The sequence below is a fragment of the Hermetia illucens genome, chromosome 2 (assembly GCF_905115235.1).
Source record: "Hermetia illucens chromosome 2, iHerIll2.2.curated.20191125, whole genome shotgun sequence".
In the NCBI taxonomy this organism is placed as follows: domain Eukaryota; kingdom Metazoa; phylum Arthropoda; class Insecta; order Diptera; family Stratiomyidae; genus Hermetia; species Hermetia illucens.
The window spans coordinates 143,739,787-143,763,602 of record NC_051850.1 but is presented as its reverse complement, the minus strand read 5'-3'; the positions used below and the strand labels follow the sequence as shown (position 1 = coordinate 143,763,602).

Genomic DNA, 23,816 nt, shown 5'->3' with positions numbered 1-23,816 from the left:
GACTATACAAATGTCAATGCAATCCAATAATCCAAATGTTGTATCAGGAATCTACTATAAAACTGGAGGATTTGGGATGATTTCCATCACTCCTCAAACTTTCACTTAGCACTGTACTCTTGAGGGGCTGGATAATTATAGTGAGTGGCGCATTAAATACAAAAAAGCCAAGCAGTTGTCGCATCGTCCTAATTCGTCGGTGTTGAAGAATTACAGCGGCATTAACAGAATATATGGATGGAAAAATTCCAAAAAAATGCTTCTAGGAAAAAACAAAACGACAAATAGCCTCCAATTGGTTACTACAAACAACGGGACCGAGAGATTTCGGACTGGGATAAGATGAGTATCTGAGATCTAAGAACTAAAATAAGTTGCGCGCGCACTTACTCTGGGAATACTTTCGACTACGTATGAATCCGAGGGAAAACGCATTCACACATTTTCCGTCCCAATCCCGAATGCCGCATTATAACGTCAACGTCCGTCCACGTTGTCGTCTAGCACTAATATCCGATTTTACGGATTGAAATTCGGTACAAGATAGATTTATTGTCTCCTCACTCAGTCGCTTTGTGTGTGGTTTTTCCGGGACGAAATAGCTGGAAGTGGATGTTTTCAAGTTTTTCTGTATGTGCTGGATTAGAGCTTTCTGCCCGGGACGTCATTGTCATGTTTTTCATCATCAATCCGGAAATTCGGCAACCTGAGTGAAAATTTCGTACGTTAGTCGAGGAAAAACGCCGGCGTTGCGCGTGCCCTAATCAATTTGTGTGTTGGCGTTAAGTGTCCATTTCAATCATCGTGGCCCGGGTTCGCGATTAGCAATTAACACCTTTCCTGATTCGATAGCCGATCTCGGGGTGTGGGAATGCGGAAAATCTGAAAATTGCCAGATGTTTTTCCTCAGATAAAATATTGTCTAGAGAGTTGCGTTTTCCTTTCCGTGGTGTTGCGAAAGTGATCAGTTGTTGAATAAGGTCGCGGTGTAAATTCGGGATCAAATGGTCTTTTGTCATAATCGTCTGGGGGTAATTGGATCGGATCGTGCGTGAATCGTGATCGATGTCAATGCCAAATCACGAATCAGTCAAAATAATCCCCAGAAATTTGTTTGAAATAATTAAAGATTTGGTGCTGGTCCAATTCGTTGAAATGTTTGTATTGTTATTCAAGAAGTGAATTTGTGTGTTTATATGAAAATAGAGCGGTTGATAGTTTTCTAAACAATCAAGTTTGTTTATGTTACACAAGTGTGGTATTTGGATAAATCCGCAGATGATCTAGGAAGCAGTAACGATAATGTCAGGATATCGCAATTATGTAAGTACTTCCTTTAGTAGACGTTTTCTTTCGCTAACAGTCACTTGCAAAATAAATGTGAGCATCTATAACCCTTACTTTAGGAGGGGTCACTTATTCAAGTTTCAGGTTTTAGGTTAGCTCCCTGTAAATTTGTCAAATTTCTGTATTTTTGATATTTAGCAAGGGTTTGTACGTCATATGGCACCTGATTTTCCAAAAGTAAAAAATCACCATCGAAAAGGCCTCGAAACATTCTAGCTTTTTAGAGTTATCTATGGAAGAGTAGTCTGTGTAACCCATGGCATATATACCTCATACAAGAATCGAGGGTTGTTAGTGGGGTAATCAGGGGCCTAAACTTCCAACATGCTGACCTGTTGTATGTCAATGGAAGCGATCGACCTCGCTCCTGCATGGTAGTCTCAAAAGACTTCCAGGCTAATTTGGTTAACGACCTGTGTGATGGCGACGACATCGGCTAAGCTAACCATAAAAGATCAACAGGGAGATAAAGAGATACTATGGTGCTCTGCATATTTTCTCTATGACGCAGAAGACGTTTCTAGTGCAATATTCATCAGAGCTATCCAATATACCAAAAGTAGAGGCATGGGGGTAATAGTAGGATGTGATGTCAACGCTCACCACATAGGCTGGGGAAGTTCGAACATCAATGCAAGAGGATCGAGACTACTGGGATATCTAGTAGGAACCGATTTGCAGATCCTTAATTTGGGTAATGAACCCACTTTCTTCAACGTGTTCAGGCGAGAGATCATCGACATCACGGTGGCATCTCCTGATATCGCGGCTCTGATCGGAGAGTGGATATCACACTCTCGGATCAAAGACGCATTGATTTCGTAATGGGCATGGATCTACCTCCACCCACTCCATTTCGGAATCCGCGGAAGACAGATTGGGTGATGTATAAAATAGAATTGAGCGCCCGAATCACGACCCCTGGGAAGCGGATCAAATCCATTGCTGGAATTGAGAATACAACCAAGGTGATCACAACTAGCATGACAGAAGCTTTCGAAGAAAGCTGTCAACTCGAACTACCAAAGAAGGGTAAAACACCGTGGCGAAACTCGGATTTGGCAAAACAGAGGGGAACAACAATGATGCTTCTCAATTGTGCTCTGAAACGTGATTCAGACGCTAGCTGGAATCGCTATAAAGAGGCACAGAAGGCTCTAAAGAAGAGCATAAGATCGGCTAAACGATCATCATGGAGACGCTTTTGCGAAGAAACTAACTCTCTAGAGGCAACCTTAAAGCTGAAGCGGATTCTGGTTAAAGAACGTAGCCAGAAACTGGGTTATTTACGTTTACAGAACGGGACTTACACAGAAAGCGATGAAAAGATGGCAAACCATTTGCTTGAAGTGCAGCATCCAAAATCTAATCTCGGGACCAACAGATGCATACAGCCCTCAACCGATAAACTGGAATCTGGCATGCAAAGTAATATTACTTGTCCAAGTAAAATGGGCATTTAACTCGTTCCATAGATATAAGTCTGCAGTTCCGGATGGCATCTTTCCTACGTTAGTTTACGGACACAGTATCTGACTGCTTCAATGCAACTCTGCAATGGACATCCGCAGTGGACTCACGGTGAACGCTAGGAAGACTGGACTAGTTATGTTCACTAGAAACGTCAAGTGGGACAGCGATACGCTACCCACCTTAGCAGGTGCGGAAATCCAGCTGGCGCAAACAGTCAAGTACTTGGAAGTACATTTCGATTCCAAATTAACGTGGAAGCATCATATTCAGGAACAATATCAGAAATCCTGCAGATTGGATATACATCACAACGGATATACTGGATGTATATATCCATAATAAAACCCTCCAAACCCCATCTTCTGATGGCCAAGACAGATTCAGAGACTTGATTGCCTAAGTATTAGTGGAGCAATGAGTACTACGCCGACTGCGGCACTTGAAGCTATCCTAAATTTACCTCCCATTCTCTTGGAGGTGAAACGGAAAGCAGCCAACAATGCATATAGGCTCGATACCATTGGGGCGTGAAAAGGCGCCCAATAACACGGTCATGCGTCCATCTGGAAATTCTCTGAAAAGCACCCGGTAGCCCTGATGCCGACCGACTATATGGTTTCAAAATTCGTCTTTGAAAAGACATACACTGTCGTAATCACCGAAAGAGAAGAATGGTCGACAAATGGCCATGAGTCTTTTCAGATTACAGACTTAATAATCTTCACCGACCGGTCAGTTATAGAGGGTGGTTCTCGAAGAATCCGATTATAGAACTGACCCGACCCCTCGGAAAAATGACGAGCATATTCCAGGCGGAGATATATGCCATTTCATTGGTACCAGAAGAATATCTGCGACAAAAGTGGAGGGGCGACATTATCAGCACTAAATAGCAAGGACATATTAAGCCAGTTGGTGTGGAGTTGTCATCAAGTGCTGATGAGACTTGGCCGACTGAACGAAACTTTCCTGATGTGGGTGGCGGGGCACTCTAACACCTGGAGCCAGAATCAGCTCCTGGAATCCGACCATCTACTGTCAAGTCTACTCTCAAGGCTGAAATTGCAAGGATTCACGCAGCCGAGTGGAGAAATTTGGACTCTTGGCGGCAGGCGAAAATCCTTGTGAAAGAGCCTAGGGCCACTAGAGCGGCATTTTTGTTGTCCCTTAAGAATTGGGACATGAAAATCCTAGTAGGGCTTTTAACGGGACACTGCTCCTTGAATTACCATATGGAAAAGATTGGGGTAGTGGTTTCGGCTATGTGCAGTTAATGTGAGGAGGAGAAGGAGACGGCCTTGCACTTTTTATGCAGCTGCCCGGCATCCTCAGATCTCAGACGAAGACACCTTTGCACGGTTTTCTTCAATGAAGAATCAGCACATTCTCTGCCTCTGGAGGATCTTCTCAAATTCGCTAAAGCCTGCGAACACCGTGGGCGGGAAGACATTGAATAGGCATTTACGAGAATAGTAAAATGGGCCCAACAATGGCTGCGGTGATGTGGCGCAATGCTTTTCTCAGTAATGCATATAGGAATAATCCGGTGATAAGTCAGTCTAACAAGCGTGTTACTTTTTGGTATCTATCCTCAGCTTCGCTTCTTTTAATTTTTTTTCTAATCCCTAAAAATTTCGGAAAAATTGGAAAATAGAGAATTAATGATTTTTCCGGTTTTTCTAAATCCTTCTGGCTGCGTTGTTTTTAGGGGCGGGAGACTCAGGTTCATTCTTCTCCGTCTGCAGATTTTCATTAAAAAAGAACTCAAAGCGGTCACCACGTGGAGGTGGAGATCGGGTTTGATAGTAGAACTGTTGGTTTTGGTGCAGCATGCGTTTCTCAGGTTCCATTATCCATTGTTGTTACCAATCCGCGATTTGGCCCTGCGACCTATACTGTCCGTTGCCATATACCAAAACAAAAAGGTTCAATTTCTTCTATGTCGGGACTGGATTCAGTAATTTTAGTGCAAGTAGCACTGGCTAATACTACTATCAAAAACTGGCAACATACTTCCCATAAGAACGCCGCTAGATGCACCAAGCTTTTTCTATCAGAACCATGTAAATATGCAAAATTTATTCTAGCGAAAAACAAAAGCATTGCGCTTACGTATCGTATATTAGGTATGCAGGTTCCATCAGATTCACTAACGAAAATCCTAAGATACATAAACGAAGACGGGATATTCGGTTAGACGGTGATGTCGTGTGCAACGGATCTGAGTGTATTGTTATTTTTCCTGGATTGTTGTTTCCTTTCAATCATCATCACCAACGGCGCAACAACCGGTATCCGGTCTAGGCCTGCCTTAATAAGGAACTCCAGACATCCCGGTTTTGCGCCGAGGTCCACCAATTCGATATCCCTAAAAGCTGTCTGGCGTCCTGATCTACGCCATTGCTCCATCTTAAGCAGGGTCTGCCTAGTCTTCTTTTTCTACCATAGATATTGCCCTTATAGACTTTCCGGACGGGATCATCATCATCCATACGGATTAAGTGACCCACTCACCGTAACCTATTGAGCCGGATTTTATCCACAACTTGACGGTCATGGTATTGTTCATAGATTTCGTCATTGTGTAGGCTACGGAATCGTCCATCCTCACTTAGGGGGCCAAAAATTCTTCGGAGGATTCTTCTCTCCAACGCGGCCAACAATTCGCAATTTTTCTTCCTAAGAACACAAGTTTCCGAGGAATACATGGGGACTGGCAAGATCATTGTCTTGTACAGTAAGAAGAGCTTTGACCCTATGGTGAGACGTTTCGAGCGGAACAGTCTTTGTAAGCTGAAATAGGCTCTGTTGACTGACAACAACCGTGCGCGGGTTTCATCATCGTAGCTGTTATCGATTGTGATTTTCGACCCTAGATAGGAGAAATTGTCAACGGTCTCAAAGTTGTATTCTCCTATCCTACCTTCTTCCTATTTGACCAGTGCGGTTTGATGTTGTTGGTTTACTCGTCTTCGGTGCTGATGTTGCCACCATATATTTTGTCTTGTTTTCATTGATATGCAGCCCAAGATCTCGCGCCGCCTGCTCGATCTGGATGAAGGCAGTTTGTACGTCTCGGGTGGTTCTTCCCATGATGTCGATATCGTCAGCATAGGCCAGTAGTTGGGTGGACCTAAAGAGGATCGTACCTCTTGCATTTACCTCAGTATCACGGATCACTTTCTCGAGGGCCAGGTTAAAGAGGACGCATGATAGGGCATCCCCTTGTCGTAGACCGTTGTTGATGTCGAATGGTCTTGAGAGTGATCCTGCTGCTTTTATCTGGCCGCGCACATTGGTCAGGGTCAGCCTAGTCAGTCTTATTAATTTCGTCGGGATACCGAATTCTCTCATGGCCGCTAAACTATCATAGGCAGCTTTAAAGTCGATGAAAAATGGTGCAACTGTTGTCCATATTCCAACAGTTTTTCCATCGCTTGCCGCTGAGAGAAAATCTGATCTGTTGCTGATTTGCCTGGAGCGAAGCTCCGTTGGTATGGACCAATGATGTTCTGGGCGTATGGGGCTATTCGACCTAGCAGTATAGCGGAGAATATCTTATAAATGGTACTCAGCAACGTGATACCTTTATAATTGCTGCACTGTGTGATATCTCCCTTTTTATGTATGAGACAGATAATGCCTCGTTGCCAATCGTCAGGCATTGATTCGCTGTCCCATACCTTGAGCACGAGTTGATGAACCACTTGGTGTAACTGGTCGCCTCCATATTTAACCAATTCCGCTTTAATTCCATCGGCTCCTGGCGAGTTATGATTTTTTAGCCAATGAATTGCACGGACTGTTTCCCCTAAACTTGGTGGTGGCAGTATTTGTCCGTCGTCTTCAATTGGCGGGATCTCCAACTCGCCGACGTTCTGGTTGTTCAGTAGCTAATCAAAGTACTCAACCCATCGCTCTAATATGCCCATTCTGTCGGAAATCAGATTTCCCTCTTTGCCTCGGCAGGATGAGCATCGAGGTGTATAAGGCTTCATCCTGCTGACTTGTTGGTAAAACTTGCGCGCCTGGTGCGGTTGCTCCCTATACTTTTCTAGTTCACAGACTCGTTGGTTCTCCCAGGCTTCCTTTTTCCGTCTGTGAAATCGCTTCTCCGCTCGACGGAGTTCGTGATAAGTCTCTGCGCGTGCCCGCGTTCTTTGAGAATGCAACATTACTCGGTATGCGACATTCTTCCGTTCCATTGCTAGCTTACATTCATGGTCAAATCAGCCGTTCCGACTACTTATGCGGTTGGGGCCTAGTATGTTTGAGGCCGTATCCATGATAACGTTCTTCAGGTGATTGTGAAGATCATTTGTTGGTGCTTCATCTCCAGGTCCTCTGTTGTCCATTCCATTACCATTCGTAATTATGTTTTGATGGTGTCCTCGACGTCCTCTGTTATCCATTCCATTACCATTTGTAATTATGCTTTGATGGTGTCCTCGGGGTTTCTGCCACTAAGGCCATAGCCATCAGCAAAAGCAGAGGGGTTTTAATACGGTACCCTGAGAAACACTTACCGCCACAATGGACTCTTTCAGCAAGTGGGCAGTCTCGTGTCAGAAAGGTAACTTGCGAGAGATAACTTTCGATTAACCGAGCCAAGTGGACAAGGGCTCCGAAAGTAGCCGAAGTGCCCTTAATTCAATTCAATTTGGCGAAATTAAAGGTATTTTTGACGCCTAGTAACACAAATGCACAGCACTTACCAATAGGCATCACCTCCTAACCGAGATCCACGACTATTGTTATTGCATCGACCGTAGAACGGGCTCGCTGAAATTCTTGTTAACGTACTGGTAAACCATCCGTAAGCTCAATGAATAGCCGGTTGTATATCACCACCTGCAACAGCTGCGCCTTAACATCTAAAAAACTGATAGGATGAGATGGGAAAGGCACGCCAGGTCACAACTTTCGCAGTGGTTTTTGGGGCTTCCGTGTTATACGTTTGCACGTTACCCGCAGTTCATCCTCAGTAACCTCGGATATTAAGAAGACGCCCTGTCATACCGATGTCCTTTGGGATTTCGTCAACGGGTGTCTTACTATCGGGTTGACTCTTGCCCACGTATTTTTTCTATTTCAAGCTTGTTGGCAACTTGAGGTTAGTTCAGTGATCCCGATATCCCGATCTTTCAACTCTCTGTGTTCTGGCTTCTCTTTTGGCTTTTGGTAAACTTCACTCGGAGAAAAAACATTGAGTTCTCTTGTTTCCAGCAGTATTTCGATTTTCTATTGCGCTGTATCGTCTAGATATTATAGCATCGCATGTCTCAGTTGTACGTTGACACAACTGACCCATCATTTTCATTACAAAGACCAAAGACCGCCACCGGTGGACCAGTCAACTGTTCTAACTTTTTAACTTTCAATTTATGCTCAGACGGCATCTTGACGGGGAACATCGTTTGGTGGTCCCTCTGGCTTCAAAGCTCACTCACTCGTTGGACCACCTCCTTCACTAACAAGGTGCTGAGGTATGCCCGTTTGGCGCCTAGTGTGGGCTTCTCGACATTGCGTCTTTTCTGCTAATTCCGATTCATCATTTCGTCAAAACTTTTGATCCTTCCTTTCACAACATTGTATTTTTCTTTACTTTCTAATGTTAGATTAAAAATCCTCGCCAGAAATAAAATTCTGTAATTCAAATCGTATTTCTGTTTGAAATGTTTAGATCTCCCAAAATGCCTTAATATTAGTTTCATTTTCTTAGGTAATCATCAGAACAAGAAACATTTAATCGACTTTGAAATGTGTTGTCGTTGTAATCTTAAATGTCTGACGTTTCGGCAGCAGCCGCCGGCAAGAATGAAGTGTTGAAATGTCTGTTGAAATTCGAAAGGAAATGTTGGGCTCCACATTCGCGCCAAAATCTCTTGTTGCGTATTCTTATGTAGATCCATTTGCAACCACGACGAGCATAACAAATTCTACATTACACAATGTGATGGCATGCGTGCATTTTCTATTTTCATCACAAATATCTCACAGATTTTTCCACTCAAACGGAAAAGTCAAGAAAACTTAAGGAGGGAATGATAAAAAGTTAAATTAAACACTAAAACATGTCATACTAATTGCCTTTGTTCGGTAGACGTTGAGGAGATATATTTGTGCGCGGTGGCGATTGTACACATGTCTAGGAACCTACCCAGGACGGGAGGTGGTGATATGTTGGTTTGCGGGCGTCATCAGAATCTAGCCCACATTTTCTTTTTTGAGCTTAAGGAAAAGCTCAGTTTCAAGGAGCACACATAAATGTCTAGATCTTCGACGTATGGGGACGGATTTGATGATCGCTTTTCATAGGGTTATTGCCCTTCAAGAGACAACGTTAATCATTGCCAAAATCAGATACTCCAATCCAGGGCCGTAGGGAATTTCGTTTTATTTATAAATTGGAGCAGACATGTAAAGGCATTTGAATACTACGTAAATTTGCTTTGAGGTTTTACCAGATAGCCAAGCACATGCCGCATTCCCTTAGCGAGATGAAAAGTCAGGATTTCGAATACGATGTGATTCACACTCCTAGCGCAAAGCTCAAATAGTCAAATTATATCCAGCACCTAAATTTAAATGCAAACATATGAATGTTTATTACAAACACACGTCTAGTAATCTCTAGATGTTTAGGAGATTGTAGATTTTGTAAAATTACAGTAGTTGCGAATTTTGACTCAGTAGATTTCCAGAACTTTTTCAAAATTTTGGGGATGCAATTGTCATTAAACAGTGGGTGAACATCCTACAAGCTACGAACTAGATAGAGTATTTTTATGATAGATTTTTTATGACGGTGAAAGAGAGAGTGGTCAAAGGATAGTGTAGGTCCCAGGGCGAAACGTGGATTGGCACCCACGATGGAGCATAAAATCTGGGAAGCGCCTGCTGAACCAACACCAACAGCTCTACTACCAAACCCTATCTCCATATCCACGTGGTGACCGCTGGGAGCTCTTTCTTAACGAAAAGCCATCGGCTTTGAAAACATAAGCGGAAGGCTATGCACTCTGCGCTTGCGAGACAAATTTAGAAATATAAGCCTCATTAACGTTCACGCCCCTACGAAGTCGGAGAAGGATATCTTCTACGAGGCAGTCCCAGAGATGATATCAAAATCATACTTGGGGATTTTAACAGCCAAGTAGGGACGGAGCCTGTATTCAGGCGACACGTTGGCTCCCATAACTTACACCAAAATACAAATGATAACGGACTGCGGATCATCCAATTAGCAGTGTCACACGAAATGGTTGTTGGAAGTACCTGGTTTGCGCGGAAAGCGGTCCACAAACATTCATGGGCGTCTCCACACTTTCAACCAAGTTGACCATGTGTTGATCGAACGCCGCTCTGTGCTCCGAGCTTGAATAACAACACCACCCAGAATTCTCTCTGACAATCAGGTGAGAGTTAACACTGAAGCCATCCAGAACACAGCCCTTCGCAACACAGCCCTTCGCAACACAGCCTTTGGCAACACCTATAAGAGGGAAATGGATGCCGCAATAACCGCAGTCAACAGCAAATTATGTTCACAATCATCTCAAGAACATTATCATTGATACGGCCGGTTTGTCGATGAATGTAAGCTAGCAACGGAACGGAAGAATGCTGCGTACAGAGTAATGTTGCATTCTCTAAGAACGCGGGCACGCGGGGAGACTTATCACGAACTCCGTCGGGCGGAGAAGCGATTTCATAGACGGGAAAAGGAAGCCTGGGAGGACCAACCAGGTCTGTAAATTAGAAAGGTGCAGAGAGCAACCGCACCAGGCGCGGAAATGTTACCAACAAGTCAGCAGGATGAAGTCTTACGCACCACGGTGTTCATCCTGCCGAGACAAAGAGGGAAATCTGATTTTCAGCAGAATGGACATATTGAAGCGATGGGTTGAGTACTACGATGAACTACTGAATAACCAGAACATCGGCGAGTTGAAGGTCCGCCAACTGAAGACGACGGGCAAATACTGCCACCAAAAAGTATAGAAGAAAGAGTCCGTGCAATTCATCGGCTTAAAAATCGTAAGTCGTCAGGAGCCGATGTTAAATATGGAGGCGGCCAATTACACCAAGCTGTTCATCAACATATGCTCAAGGTATGGGAGAGCGAATCAATGGATGAAGATTGGCAACGAGGTAGCAATTATAAAGGCATCACGTTGCGGAGTACCATCTATAAGATATTCTCCGCAATTTTGCTAGGCTGCGTAGCCCCATACGCTTAGAACATCATTGGTTCATACCAAAGAGGCGTCACTCCAAGCAAATCAGCAAGAGATCAGATTTTCTCTCTGTGGCAAGCGATTGAAAAACTGTTGGAATATGTTAATCAGTTGCACCATCTTTTCATCGACTTTAAAGTCGCCTATGACATTATAGCCAGGGTAAAACTGTACACGGCCATGAGAGGATTCAATATCCCGACGAAATTGATAAGATTGACTAGGCTGACCCTGACCAATCTGCCAGATAAAAGCAACAAGATCACTCTCAAGACCATCCGACATCAACAACGGTCTATGACAAGGGGATGCCCTATCATGCGCCCTCTTTAACCTGGCCCTGGAGAAAGTGATTCACGATGCAGATGCTAATGCGAGAGACACCATCCTCTTCAAGTCCTTCCTTCCATCCTCTTCAAGTCCACCGAACTACTGGAGCCTTAAACTTTCAGATCCTATCTAGGGGCGAAAATCAGAACCGATAACAGGTAGGACGATGAGATCCGCGCATGGTTGTTGGTTGCCAACTGAGCTAATTTCAACTTACAAAAACGAAACGAAAAACGAAACATCTCACCATAGTGTTAAGGCTCTTACTGGACAAGACTATGATCTTGTCGATCCTTAGGTATTCCTCGGAGATCTGGGTTCTAACGAGAAAAATTGCAAACTCTTAGCTGCTTTCGAGTGAAGAATCCTCCGAAGAATTTTTGACCTTCTACATGAGGATGAACGATTTCGAAGACTACATAACGACGAAATCTATGAGCGATAACATGACTATCAGTTTGTGGATAAAATCCAGCTCAACAGGTTGCGGTGGCTGGTCCTCTAAGCTGTATGGATGAAGACGATGCTGCCTGAAAAGTCTATAAGGGCAATTCTATGGTAGAAAAAGAAGACGCGTCAGGCCCTGCCTGAGATGAAGCGAAACCGGGATGTTCCTTTCTAAGGCAGTCCTAGACCGGATACCGATTGTTACACCATTGATGATGAGGAATATCTCCTGAATGAGGTAGGGCGAATCACTCGTAATTGCGGCCCATCGTTGCCGGCTCGCTAGCTGTAATGGTATCAGTAACACCCTGGGTTCTTTAAATTATTCCAATTTATTGGCGGAGGTATGTGTCGGAAGGAAGTGTTAGGTAGGACACCAGCTTCAGAAAATATGTTCTGAGGAATGATTGTGTGCCATGAGAAAAGGAATACGGTTATTACATGGTCGAGCTCACTTCGTTCCTTTATGAAAGATTCGGGCAATATTTTCCCTACCGAACCAAAATCTTCTACAAAGTTTCCCACATTAAACTTGTCTTTAATGATCCAATACAATGCAATGAAAATGAATGTTCCGACAGTCCAAATCGAGCATTAGCCTTGAGAATGTATTGCCTTCAAGATCTAAGATCGTCCTCCAATTGCCAAATCCTAAATGCGACTTGTCAAATTCTATACAGTATCCTTCCATCTTTTGCAACGTTTTTCTTGTGGTCGCTTGCCTTGAGCTTCCGCATTGTACCTGATTCTACAGTTTGATACCTCAAGTATTGGATGAAGTATGAGTCATAGAATTTGACGCTCAAAGGTGTTAAAGCACATTCAGATGCTTTTGTCATGGTCTGCGATTTGTAGCCATCCCTGATGATAGTCCTGTATATGAAGAAACTTCAGAATCAAGATCAAGTACAAACTCTTATTTGGTAGCCTTATTCGCTCTTGAATTTCGTTGTTTTCATTGTCGTCCTTTTTCAGGTGCTGCTTTGGCTTTGGATATTGAGCGTGCCATGATGTTATCAGCCCTGGGTTGACTCTACTAGTAGTATCTGTTTTGTGTTGATAGCAATTCTCCGGGTGACATAATTCAGAGCTATATTGAGGAGAGTGGGATCGAGCCCGTCTCTTTATTTCCAACGTGAATTTTAGCTGAAGGTCTGTACCAAGACCCGTTGGATCTTGATCTGGATTCTAGTTGGGTTTATCATTTGAATCAGTTGTGGTTAGAACGCTGAGTATTATTCATTCTGTGTAAAACAAAACCTTATTAAAATCGGTTTACTGTGTGTCTGTTTCTCCGTCACATTCCTTTTTTTTCTTGGAGACGGTAGTAGGGATAAACGCTCACGCATACAGTGAGTGACATAATTCTTCATCGAATTTAAGGGGGGAGGGGGGGATCCCCATAAATGTAAAAGGGAGGTGTCCATTTTTTTCATCAAATATAGTCATGTGGAGTATCAGTCAGTACCAGTTAGTGGCAAAGTTGTCGCTTCTAGTGGCAAAGTTGTCGCTTCTTTGCAAATGCAATACTGAATGTGGATATTCTCATATAATATGCATATATTATATTACGTAGTACCGCATGTCTTTATAAAAGAAATACACAAAACCTTTCATAACTGAAGCGTCCAGCTTCCGGTTTCACGACTTGTTTTTCTTTCTTGTTCTTCTTTTCTTGGATAAACTTGCAGGGATTGATATTTAGTTTGTTTTCCTTAGGAAAATCTAAGTACGTTGGAAAGTTGTCGTGAGATCTTCTAAAATTTAATTCTTCAAATTGATGTAGATTTCCTCCAGTAATTAATCACGTGATGCACTCTTCTGCGTTATATTTATATCTCCTGAACTAATGATGTTGGTCTGCTAACTTGGAGATATAGGAAAGGATTTGAAGGATTATCCATATCTTTTATCCCATGCACCACTTTAAAATGTATTTCGACATAATCTCCGCAGCATTAATAACACTCTTGTTGATGAATAGAGCGTGCTTCCGTTATTAAATACCTCAAATCCGTTCATTGGGTTAAATTTTTCTCCCCCTGAAACACACATAAATAGTGGGTGTCTGCACGCTGCAGCACCAGCAAAATAAATTCAAATCTGATCAGACCAAATTATGGCCCATTAAATATTTGGCAGCAACCGAGCACATAGTTCTGTACGTGAGGATGATGGGGAAGATGTTACGAGCAGCAATGGGTGCTTCCTTAATAATGTTTTTAGACAATGTTCATACTTTGCTGCAAATTAGAGAGGCGACTATACGAGTATGTGGTTATGTGTCTGTATGTAACGTGGATGTTTGAAAATTTATTCGATTTTCATGTTAGAATGGAGCGGCTACTGGGTAGTTACAAAATATTGCATACGGGGTGCAAAAACATCAGAATTTTCTTATTTAGATATTTTAGGTAGAATACGATTGCCAATATATTCGGAGGTTGCAGAGCTATGGGTAACTTCGGGGAACTCATTGACCATCATGCAAACAATTCTTTTGCTAAGCAGAATAAAACATCCCTTTTCAAACCTCACACTATGACGGAAACTTTTATCTTGAGAGAAACTGGAAATCCGACTACGGGCAAGACGTCTGCGGTACTACAGCCCAAATCTAAGCGGGAGAAAAAGGCTCGGCAAAAGGAAACTCCCTCTAGTAAGGAGGGGGTCTGCAAGCTGAATGCTGCCTGTCAGAACCTTCTAATTCATCCTAACTAGGAAGAGCGGAAAAGCGTGACGTGGACGCTACTGGTTTAACGCCAGTATGTGAAAATGGAGCCAAGCAATCCGGACGTCGCGAACATTGGAATGCTCCAAGCTGGCGGCGATGGAAGGTACTGCGGAAGAAGCTGACGCACCTTGGGGATGGGCATGGACGTGGCTGCATCACCAGGTGCGGTAATATCTTGAAAGAACACCATTCAGGAGGACTGATGGGGGAGATGACTATTCAAACCCAAAGAATTTCAGACAGACCAGCTTGACATCATTCTTGTTGAAAGATTTTGGCGAGACTGGTTGAGCGTCACATTCGTGGAAAGGCGCTAAGGTCGCACCCACTAAATGAAAACCAACGTGGAAAGTCCTGCGAGTCTGCTCTTCATTCTTTGGTTTCAAAGATAGAGGATGCAAATCTGAAAGGTAAGTATGCAATGGGGTTGTGCGTCGACATTGAAGGGGCGTTTGACTATGCGCCCTTCCAAAAGCTCTGTGATGTCGCCAGAGATGAAACTTTAACTAAGTGGATCTATAATATGCTAACGCAGAGATTGCTGTATCTTGAAGTGGATCTTGATTGCTACCTAACAAAGGAAACGACGAAAGGCTGCCCTCAAGGAGGTATGCTACCAACACTTCTGTGGAGTATGCTAATCGACTCGCTACTATACAAGCTGTAAAATTTGCCAATACACGTTCAAGCTTAGACTGATAATATAGCTGTGCTTGCTGTTGATAGAGATCTCGGTACGGGGTGTAGAAATATACAACGTGCCGTTGATTTGATTAACAGATGGTACTTCAGGCATGGACTTTCTGTAAATCGAGATAAAAATACGCTGGTATTTTTGTACAAAAATGGGAAAATTGGATGGACTTTGCCCTCTAGTGATGAGGGGTGAAACCCTTCAAATCTCTGATGAAGCGAAATATCTGGGAGTCACTCTAGATAAAAAGCTTCCTTGGAAAAAAACATGTAGACGTAAAGTTGAAACGAGCTATTTCAGCCTAAAACCTCTGCGGATGGATCTTCACCTTGACATGGGGACTCAGACCTCATGTGGTAATGTGGATATTCGTTGCTTTCGTTCGGACCATGTTCGCTTATGCATCCATAGTGCGGTGGGTTAAGGTGTGAGAAAAAGATTTTACTGTAAACTAACCACACTGCAATGCACTGTGTGTCTAGGTATTGCAAGGACCATGGGCCGAATATCCAGCTCAGCTCTAAATGCAGTGTTCAATTTGTAGATCTTGGATATGTTTATTCAAAGCACTACAATCACAGCAGCTTATACACCAACTAGTAGATCTATGGGGAAACAACAAATGTGAGGAGCACAGAGCATTAGAAGATTTATTGACAGCTGAATCCAGTTCTTGCAATATATGAAGATATGAAGTTAATTTGAATCTTCACAGATTGGTCATTCATCAGGTCACAGTGGAGTGATTACACCTGGTCGGGAGATATCGCAAGAACAAGGGGCTGATCCATTTAGGGGAAGCCCTACGATCCTGCGATCTTCCCCAAAGTCAATGTTGATGTAGGAAGGAAATCAATAATAATAAATAAATAATATATATATATATAATATATAATAATAAATACCGAAATGCACAGTGGGAAGATCATACAGAGGAACAGTGTCAAAATACAGACGAATACATTTCTCCGAATTCATAAAGGACGAACACAATCTGCACCGGGCCTTCAAAAATAGGGTCAGAGTCATTCGTGTCCTGCACAATAGTGCCAAGGACGGAAAAAGTGCCTCCAAAAAACAAACGTCAATAAGACAACACAACTGACGCCCCCTCAAAATCCAAAGGGGGTAAGCTTGGAACGAGGAGTAGAGGGGTAGCGAACGATTTTTTTAGATCCTCGCAGGACGCGGAAAGGCAAAAAGGTATCTCACCAGAAAAGGGAAAGGCTAGGAAAGTAACTAAAATCGTGGAAACAGCGGCACCGGCTCCGATTGAGGGAGGAAAAGCCCTAAAAAGTATCCGGACAAGCATGAACCAAGGTTGGTGGAAAGAAAGCCCGATATGTAAAAGAAGATTGCGACCCGAATATTCATCTCGAAAAAAGGTAATATGTCATACGCCAATATTCTTAGGAAGATCAAATCCGATCCGAAGCTGATGGATCTTGGACGCTCCTAAAAAGGACATTGAATGGTGGAGCTGAAAAAGTCTCGGGGAAAACGACTGAAAATTTCCTCGACAAAATGAAGTCTTTCGAGGAAGAGGCGGAAGTATGGTCAAGAAAGCAGGATGTTGTGATAGAATATAAGGACATTGATAGGAGAAGAAGAATATCCACGAAACCGTAGAAAAAGAATTTCAAGACTCGATTTACAAGATTCCGCAATCAGAGGACTGAGGAAGGTATATGTAGGTTCCGTCTTTGTGGACTAACGTGAGTACCTGTCTCGTAGACTTGATTCTACGGTCTTGTTAAGACACGGATTAATTTTGTCCCCACAACACGACAGGGTTGCTGCCCCTGTCCGCACCGCCACCTCTGAGCACCGAGGGCATATGGAGTACGCAAACGGCAACTATAAGTTTACCATCTGAAGCAAACAACTGGCTGGTAAAGTAAAAATAGGCCATTTCCCAACTTAGAAAGCAGGTGGCCCTCAATCACTGCTTTTGATGGCTTGAATTTGGCCACATAGCACCAATATGCACGGGTGACTGTGACAGATGTGTTTTTGAACAAGAAGGATCTGCCAAGGATCTAGAGGAAGACCACACTTCATGAGAAGAGAGAGAGATCACCCTGGGGCACAGCGCGCTGGGTGGTAATTGAAGAAGATGAGAGTGCAAACGCCACACATAACCTGCCCTCATCTTCTGCTAGATACCGTGGTGGCGCTCCTCCCCCGGATAAAGTGGAGCACAAAAAACATAAAAAAAAGCTTTGGACGTCCATCTTTTATCTGCAGTAAGGGAACTTGCAGAGAATTGCTGGAGAATCGGTAATAAAAATGTCCCGCTTTAGATACTGTTCCGAATAGAGTTCTTAAACTCGCTGTCAAAATCTGACCCCACTGTTTTTTCAGTGTATATGAAGAATACATGGTAGAAGTAGCTTTTCCAGTTGATGAAAGAGGCAATAACTAGTTTTGCTTTTGAAGCCTAATAAGCAACCGGGACAACCATCATCATACCGCCTTATAGACACGCCAGGAACGATGCTTGGAAGGGCAATCTACAATAGACTTCTCTTCGACAATTTGGATTTCGACAAGCTGACTCAACGATCGACGCCGTTGACGTGGTAGTGTCCCTAGTTACTTGACTAAGCTTTTAGGAAATTACCTCTCGGAAAGGCCACTTTGGTACGATACGGTTGAGGAACCAAAGCAGTACACCCTACCACAGGGCTCAGTGTAGGCTCATCTCCTGTGGAACGTGATGTATAACGGGGTCTTTGCTTTCTCTGTGCCAAAGGAGGCCACGATAATCGCTTTCGCAGATGGTCTATTCATGGTCGTCGTTGCGGAACAACGTGAAAACGTTGAAGTGTACGATAACGAAACCATTCGCGCTAAAGGCTTGGCTGGAGATGGTTTAGCTTGACCTTGTGGAACAAAACACGGGGGCGGCTTTGATTACTATCCATGCGAAAAGGAATACGATCTGTATTTGTGTTGGTGGCCACATTATAAGTTCAAAGCCGGTTATCAAATATTTAGGGGTGATGATTGACGTTGAAATCAATTTCAGGAGACACCTGGAATATGCCTGCAAAAAGCGGCAGCGGCAAAAAGCGGTTGAGCCCGACAATCGACAGCAATCAACCAAACATTGGAACTCCAAGATACAGTCGCAGATTTATCACTCTTAACATTTATATACGGCACCAGTTTGGCTGGAAGCACTAGGATTTGAGAGCAATCGAAGGACAGTAAACACGACTTATCGCCTAGTGGCGCTAAAAATGTACAGCGCCCCTAGAACAATCTGAAGTGAGGCAGCGTGTGTTATTGCGGGAATGATCCCGATAGGCATTCTGAGGTACGCTGTTTGTACGAGAAAATGAGAACAAATCCACCAGAAAAGGATACAGTATATCGAAAGGTGGCAAGGCAGGAATCGCTGGAAATGTGGCAGCAACGGTAGGATGACTCGTAAAGGGGCCGCTGGATCGATACTTTGATTCCCCGTGTTGAGGGGTGGATTCAGCCCCGGCACAGCGAAATTGTCTACCACCTGACCCAATTGCTATTAGAAGTATCAGCACCAAATCAACTTGAATGATTCCCCCTTTTGTCCTGAATATGGTTGGATACCTGAGGACCAGGAGCCTGTCATGTTCTACTGTCCACGATTTTGCTCGGAAAGGAAGAGCTCGGAAGATTCTCTGAAAATCAGCATAAGAATACAGAACTTTGTCTTGGAAATGGTGAAGACGAAGGGAAACTGGAGTGCTTTGAATTCCACAGTCAAAAGGATTCAGAAGGAACTTGGAAAAGCGAAGCGTGCATGGAGGGCACAAAGAACGGGAGGCTTCGTCTTTTAAAGCGCTATTCTCCCCGCGAGTTGTTTTGTTTTGTTTATAACTGTATTCGCCTTTTGAATTGAATTTTATTCATTACGGGATGTTAGAAGTTCATAGCAGGATTTAGTAGAATATGATATGATATGAATGTATATTGCTATGAAATATTCTAGATAAAATATTCTTTAATATATGGACCTCCTACTCTTCCTTCTGACACTCACAAGAACTTTCAAATATTATTATCCAGGAAATGCTGAGAAAAGTTTAAAATTGCTAACGGTGAGTAAGTATTAAACAAGGATTCAATCCATTGGGGTTTTACCTCGTTTCGATTGCATATCTTATATCCCTTTCTAGGCTAAGTTTTTATACTGAGTTTTAAGCCCCATCCAGGTGCACAACTCAATACAAACGTGTACTTAACCCAGTGTCGCACAAGTGAATGAGGACGTATATAGCGGTGTAAACGGACCTGCACTAATTTTCATTATATAATCTCTAACATTACCTATCGTAGATACCTTTATCTTGAACTCTTCCCGCAGCTTATCCATCACTGTGAAATGAAAAAATACTTTTTCTGCATCGAATTTCGATTATAAGAGTTCTCCCAGAAAGGAAATTTGGATAGGATCTACCATGATAGCCACATAACAATGCACAATAAGTGGCTGAAACTTAGCAGCCAGACAAATTATGAATTTTCCTCCGAAGCTGATCTATTCCCCAACCATTTTCAAATTTCTCCGTAATGAAAAGCGTGCGACTAGGAAATTTTCTTGGAAACTTCATCGTGGGTACTGCAAATTCAGATTATTATTTTTAGAAACTTTTCCGATCTGGTTCTGGCGGAAAGTCAATTCTAATGAAAAATTTCTGTTTACAAGCATTTGACATCATAAATTTCAATTAACCATAAATTTATCAAATTCCCATTGGTACAGTGGGTCGTTGACGCTTTAGTTTCATTGACAACATATTGAATTTATGACTTCATGGGAAGATGAATTGGTTTATGTTTTTTGATTTATCCTCTAACTTGGAAATTCGGTTCAAGAAGGATTTTTTTTGCATGATGCCTCATTATTCAAGATGTATCTATTTTTGTTTGTGAATAATTTCAGATGTCGCGAAGTGACCTAATTTATTTGTTTTGTGCGGAAGATATGACTTTGGAGGCAATGTTTCCGTTATATTCTTGATTTGAGACATGACAAGCGAAACATTATTTTTCTAGAAAAGTGAACTTCAAAACTGCTTCATAAACTTTGTTATAATTTAAAAGTTGCGTTGACTTGAATTAAATCTTTAAAGTTTATTGAACAATGAATAATTAGAAGTGTTTCGCAAGGTGGCGAAAGAAAGGCGGGGCAAAGGGTATTAACGGGTAATCTACTCACAATCTCCGTTTATAACAACATCTTTAAGGAAGCTTATCAATCTTTAGAGTAGTAATTCAAAATTTACAATTCGGGCTGTAAAGATTTTTACCGTATTTGATCGAGGAAATAATAAATATGTACTATCTCCAAAAAGCTGGCCTTTTCCAGATTGAAGGAGAATTCCAGCGTTATGGTCTCAATGTTTGAGTCAACTGGAGATTGGTTTACGGGATTTGGAGAACACTTTTCGACTTTATCTGAAACTTGAAACATTCGAGTTCCTCGGCCATTCTGGCTTGCCACAATGTAATCAGGTATTTTCAACTTTATTGTAGACAAGGATTCGCAAACATTTGCGTTTATATCATAAGCAGTAGCTTTGGAAAATGCATTAAGGAGTGTGTCGTTTATCGTTTTCTTTTAAAACCATCATTCCTGTAACGCCTGCATTAGAGTCCACGCTTCACAGCCGTACAGTAGCAGGTCGTATTCAGATCTTATAAATTCGGAGCTTAATTTTCCCGTGGTACCTAACTCAAGATTGCGGATAACATATTCAAGGGCTAGGTTAAAAAGCATGGGGCGAGCCCGTCTACTTGCTTTAATCTGCAGTTCGTTTCGAAGCATCGAAGCTCGCCAAGCACCTTTACATCGGATTCAGTCTTAGCCATCGTCAGTTCAGTCATTCGTACCAGTTATTCTGATAAGCGGAACCTATGCATTGATACGATATAGTGCTTCACGTTTGAAACTATCATACGCCTGAAGGAAGTTGATGAAGAGCTGATGCATATCAATATTGAACCCATAGCACTTTTCCAGTAGTTGTATTGACCGTGGAAATTTGGATGGTCCTTTTTGGAAGCCACATTCTTATTCATTTATGTGTAAATGGCTCTAACCTAGCTTGGTTGATTTTCTTCAGAATCTTGTAGGACGTGCACAGTAATGAAATGCCTCTGTAGTTATCACAGGAAAGTTTGTCTCCTTTCTAAGGCTTTGTGTAAAACAAAACTTGATTAAAATCGGTTCTTGTCTGTCTGTCACATCTCAATTTGATAGAAAAGTTTGACTTGTGAAGCACATAACATGCAAAGAGTAATATAGATCCACGTTGAGTTTAAGGGGAGGGGGGTTCATATAAATATAAAGGGGATGTAAAATGTTTTTGCACGAGTCTAGTCTTGTGGGATATCAAACGAAAGGTAGTACGTTAGGAAGCCGGTATTAGTTTTCCCATTGGTTGCAAAGGGGAAAAGTGCAGGAGTCCGAAAAGAATCAGCTACTTCAACGAGTTGCTCTCAGAAACTACTGAACCTAACTATTAGGCAGAAATATGGTGGTCCATGAGTATCGTATCTAGGCGTCAAAATACTCTCCATATCATTACCGGTTTAAATAAAGTTAATGATACCATATTTATTATAAGTAAATTTTTTAGAAATTGACTGTGAAGCCCCCTTAAGTTTATTCCAGATTCATTAACTTTTGAAGTATATAGAGCATAATACTGCCAACTTTGTTGGAATTCGAGGTATTATAAACAAAATTATAATAGGTCATTGTTACTTTCGTGTAAATTTCGTGCATTCTAAGCCTTTGAATGTCAGTATCATACCAAAGTGAATGGTCTGACAAACTAAATGCCTAAACGTTACTAGTTAGGTACAAATGCGATGAATGGGTACTCAAATGTGCTTATGTGAGCAATACACAAAACCTTTCGTACTTGCATCATTCAGCTTCCGGTTTCCCGAGTTGGAACAAATTACGCTCTTGCCCCAGTGGTCACGTAATTTTTCATTTGTTCAAATTTTCAAAAATAAGTTTGTGGAAAAGATTATCCAGGCGATTTCCTCCCCTCTGTAATAATTTAATAGATATCATCGGGGTTACCTGGGATGTTTCCTTGGTTAATCTTACAGAACCTTGTCTGCGGCCTATAGTCTGCTACGAAATCATTCAATGCGCCGTAAGCGTCGTTCTAAAATTTTAATATTCTGTCATTATATTTTCGCAGTTTTTTCCTGGACGTCCGGTTTAATATTGGCCTAAGCTCGTCATAAGTTTCTTGTTTTCACAATTGGCCCCACGTAGTGACCATATATCCGTTATGATGATTGCAGCTCGTTTTCTGATAAGAACATTATTAACTTGATTGAATGTGCGACCATGTCCTTTTGTGTATGTCGCTATGTGGGTAGCAGGTAGAGCTTACCGTCATGTTTTTACTGATAGCGAAATCAATAAGACGCTGCCCGTTGTCCCTCATATCTTCATGCAACCTGTGTCTTGCAGTTGTTTTTCGATGGGAATTCTCTCGTCCAACAATGCTTGAAGAGGCAGCCCTTTCTATAAAAAAATAAGAAGGGGCGACAACCTGAGGGAATCCCGACAAAGGTGCATAAACTAGTGTTCCATCATCCGCTCGACCTACTCCTCCGGAGGAGGGTGAAAATCAGGTCAGAGATAGTACAATGACTCATCTTATGACCGGACCTCTTGAACACTCCTTACGATAGTTTACTAAAACTCGACATGCCAGTCGGACATACAGTTGAATAGGCACAATACAGATTTGGCATATTGATATGATGGGCAAATGGATCAATGACGGCTCGCAATTGCAGCCTTGTTCTCGAAAGAAAAAACGAAGTAATGATCTTGACTAGTAAGGAAATCCTGACCCTGCGTCCCATATCGTCCTGCGAGATTAGCTGCGACAACGTCACAACTGGAATTTCGGCCTTAAAGTGCCTGATGATAAATGTTCGGCGTCCTACTATTAACAAACAAGTCGGAAACCAGAAGGTTTTGTTAATCTTTCATGTAGTAATATTCGGGTTCACGATGGCTTCATTTATACTTAGCTCATTGTGTATATACGTTGAGGATACCCGATGTTTAATGCAATGTGGTACTGACACTTTATCTCACATGAAGTACCAATTTGACCTACCGTAACTTTAATATAATAGTAGGATTTCCACCAAATTCTTCGGTAGGTTGCTTCATATTAAAGTCTGTATTAACGCATCACGAGTCTAGATGCCGCACAAAGGCATCATGATTTTTTTACAGACTTGCCTGGTGGGTAGTTTCTAAGAATAGCCCCATAATTTACCGCAAATGATTATATTTGGTGAAACAAACCTTAAACTTCTCTTTTGCATATATGGGCGATGTGAACGGACGGATTACGGACGCACTGCATGCGTGGATGTTCATAGTTCCCCCCTCATTCAAATTTGGTATTAATCGGTGAAACCGTTTCTGTGAAAAGTGCGTGTGACAGACAGACAGACAGACAGTGAACCGATTTTAACAGAAGACGTATTTTCATGAATGCAACGCAGTGCG

The 23,816-nt window shown here is 42.4% G+C and overlaps 1 protein-coding gene across 4 annotated transcripts in view; it reads left to right on the top strand.

Annotated features, from left to right (window-relative positions):
- The first annotated feature begins 519 nt into the window (after positions 1-519).
- The window catches only part of LOC119650467 (FH1/FH2 domain-containing protein 3), a 412,025-nt gene continuing 388,728 nt past the window's right edge, over positions 520-23,816 (top strand). For 3 of the 4 annotated variants that reach the window (XR_005249283.1, XM_038053334.1, XM_038053335.1), the window contains exon 1: positions 520-1,323. Coding sequence is in view for 3 of the 4 variants with exons in the window: in XM_038053334.1 (XP_037909262.1) it covers positions 1,303-1,323 (21 nt within the window). In the remaining variant the exon portion in view is untranslated. The remainder of the gene's footprint in view (positions 1,324-23,816) is intronic. The other variant, XM_038053337.1, reaches the window with a different exon arrangement.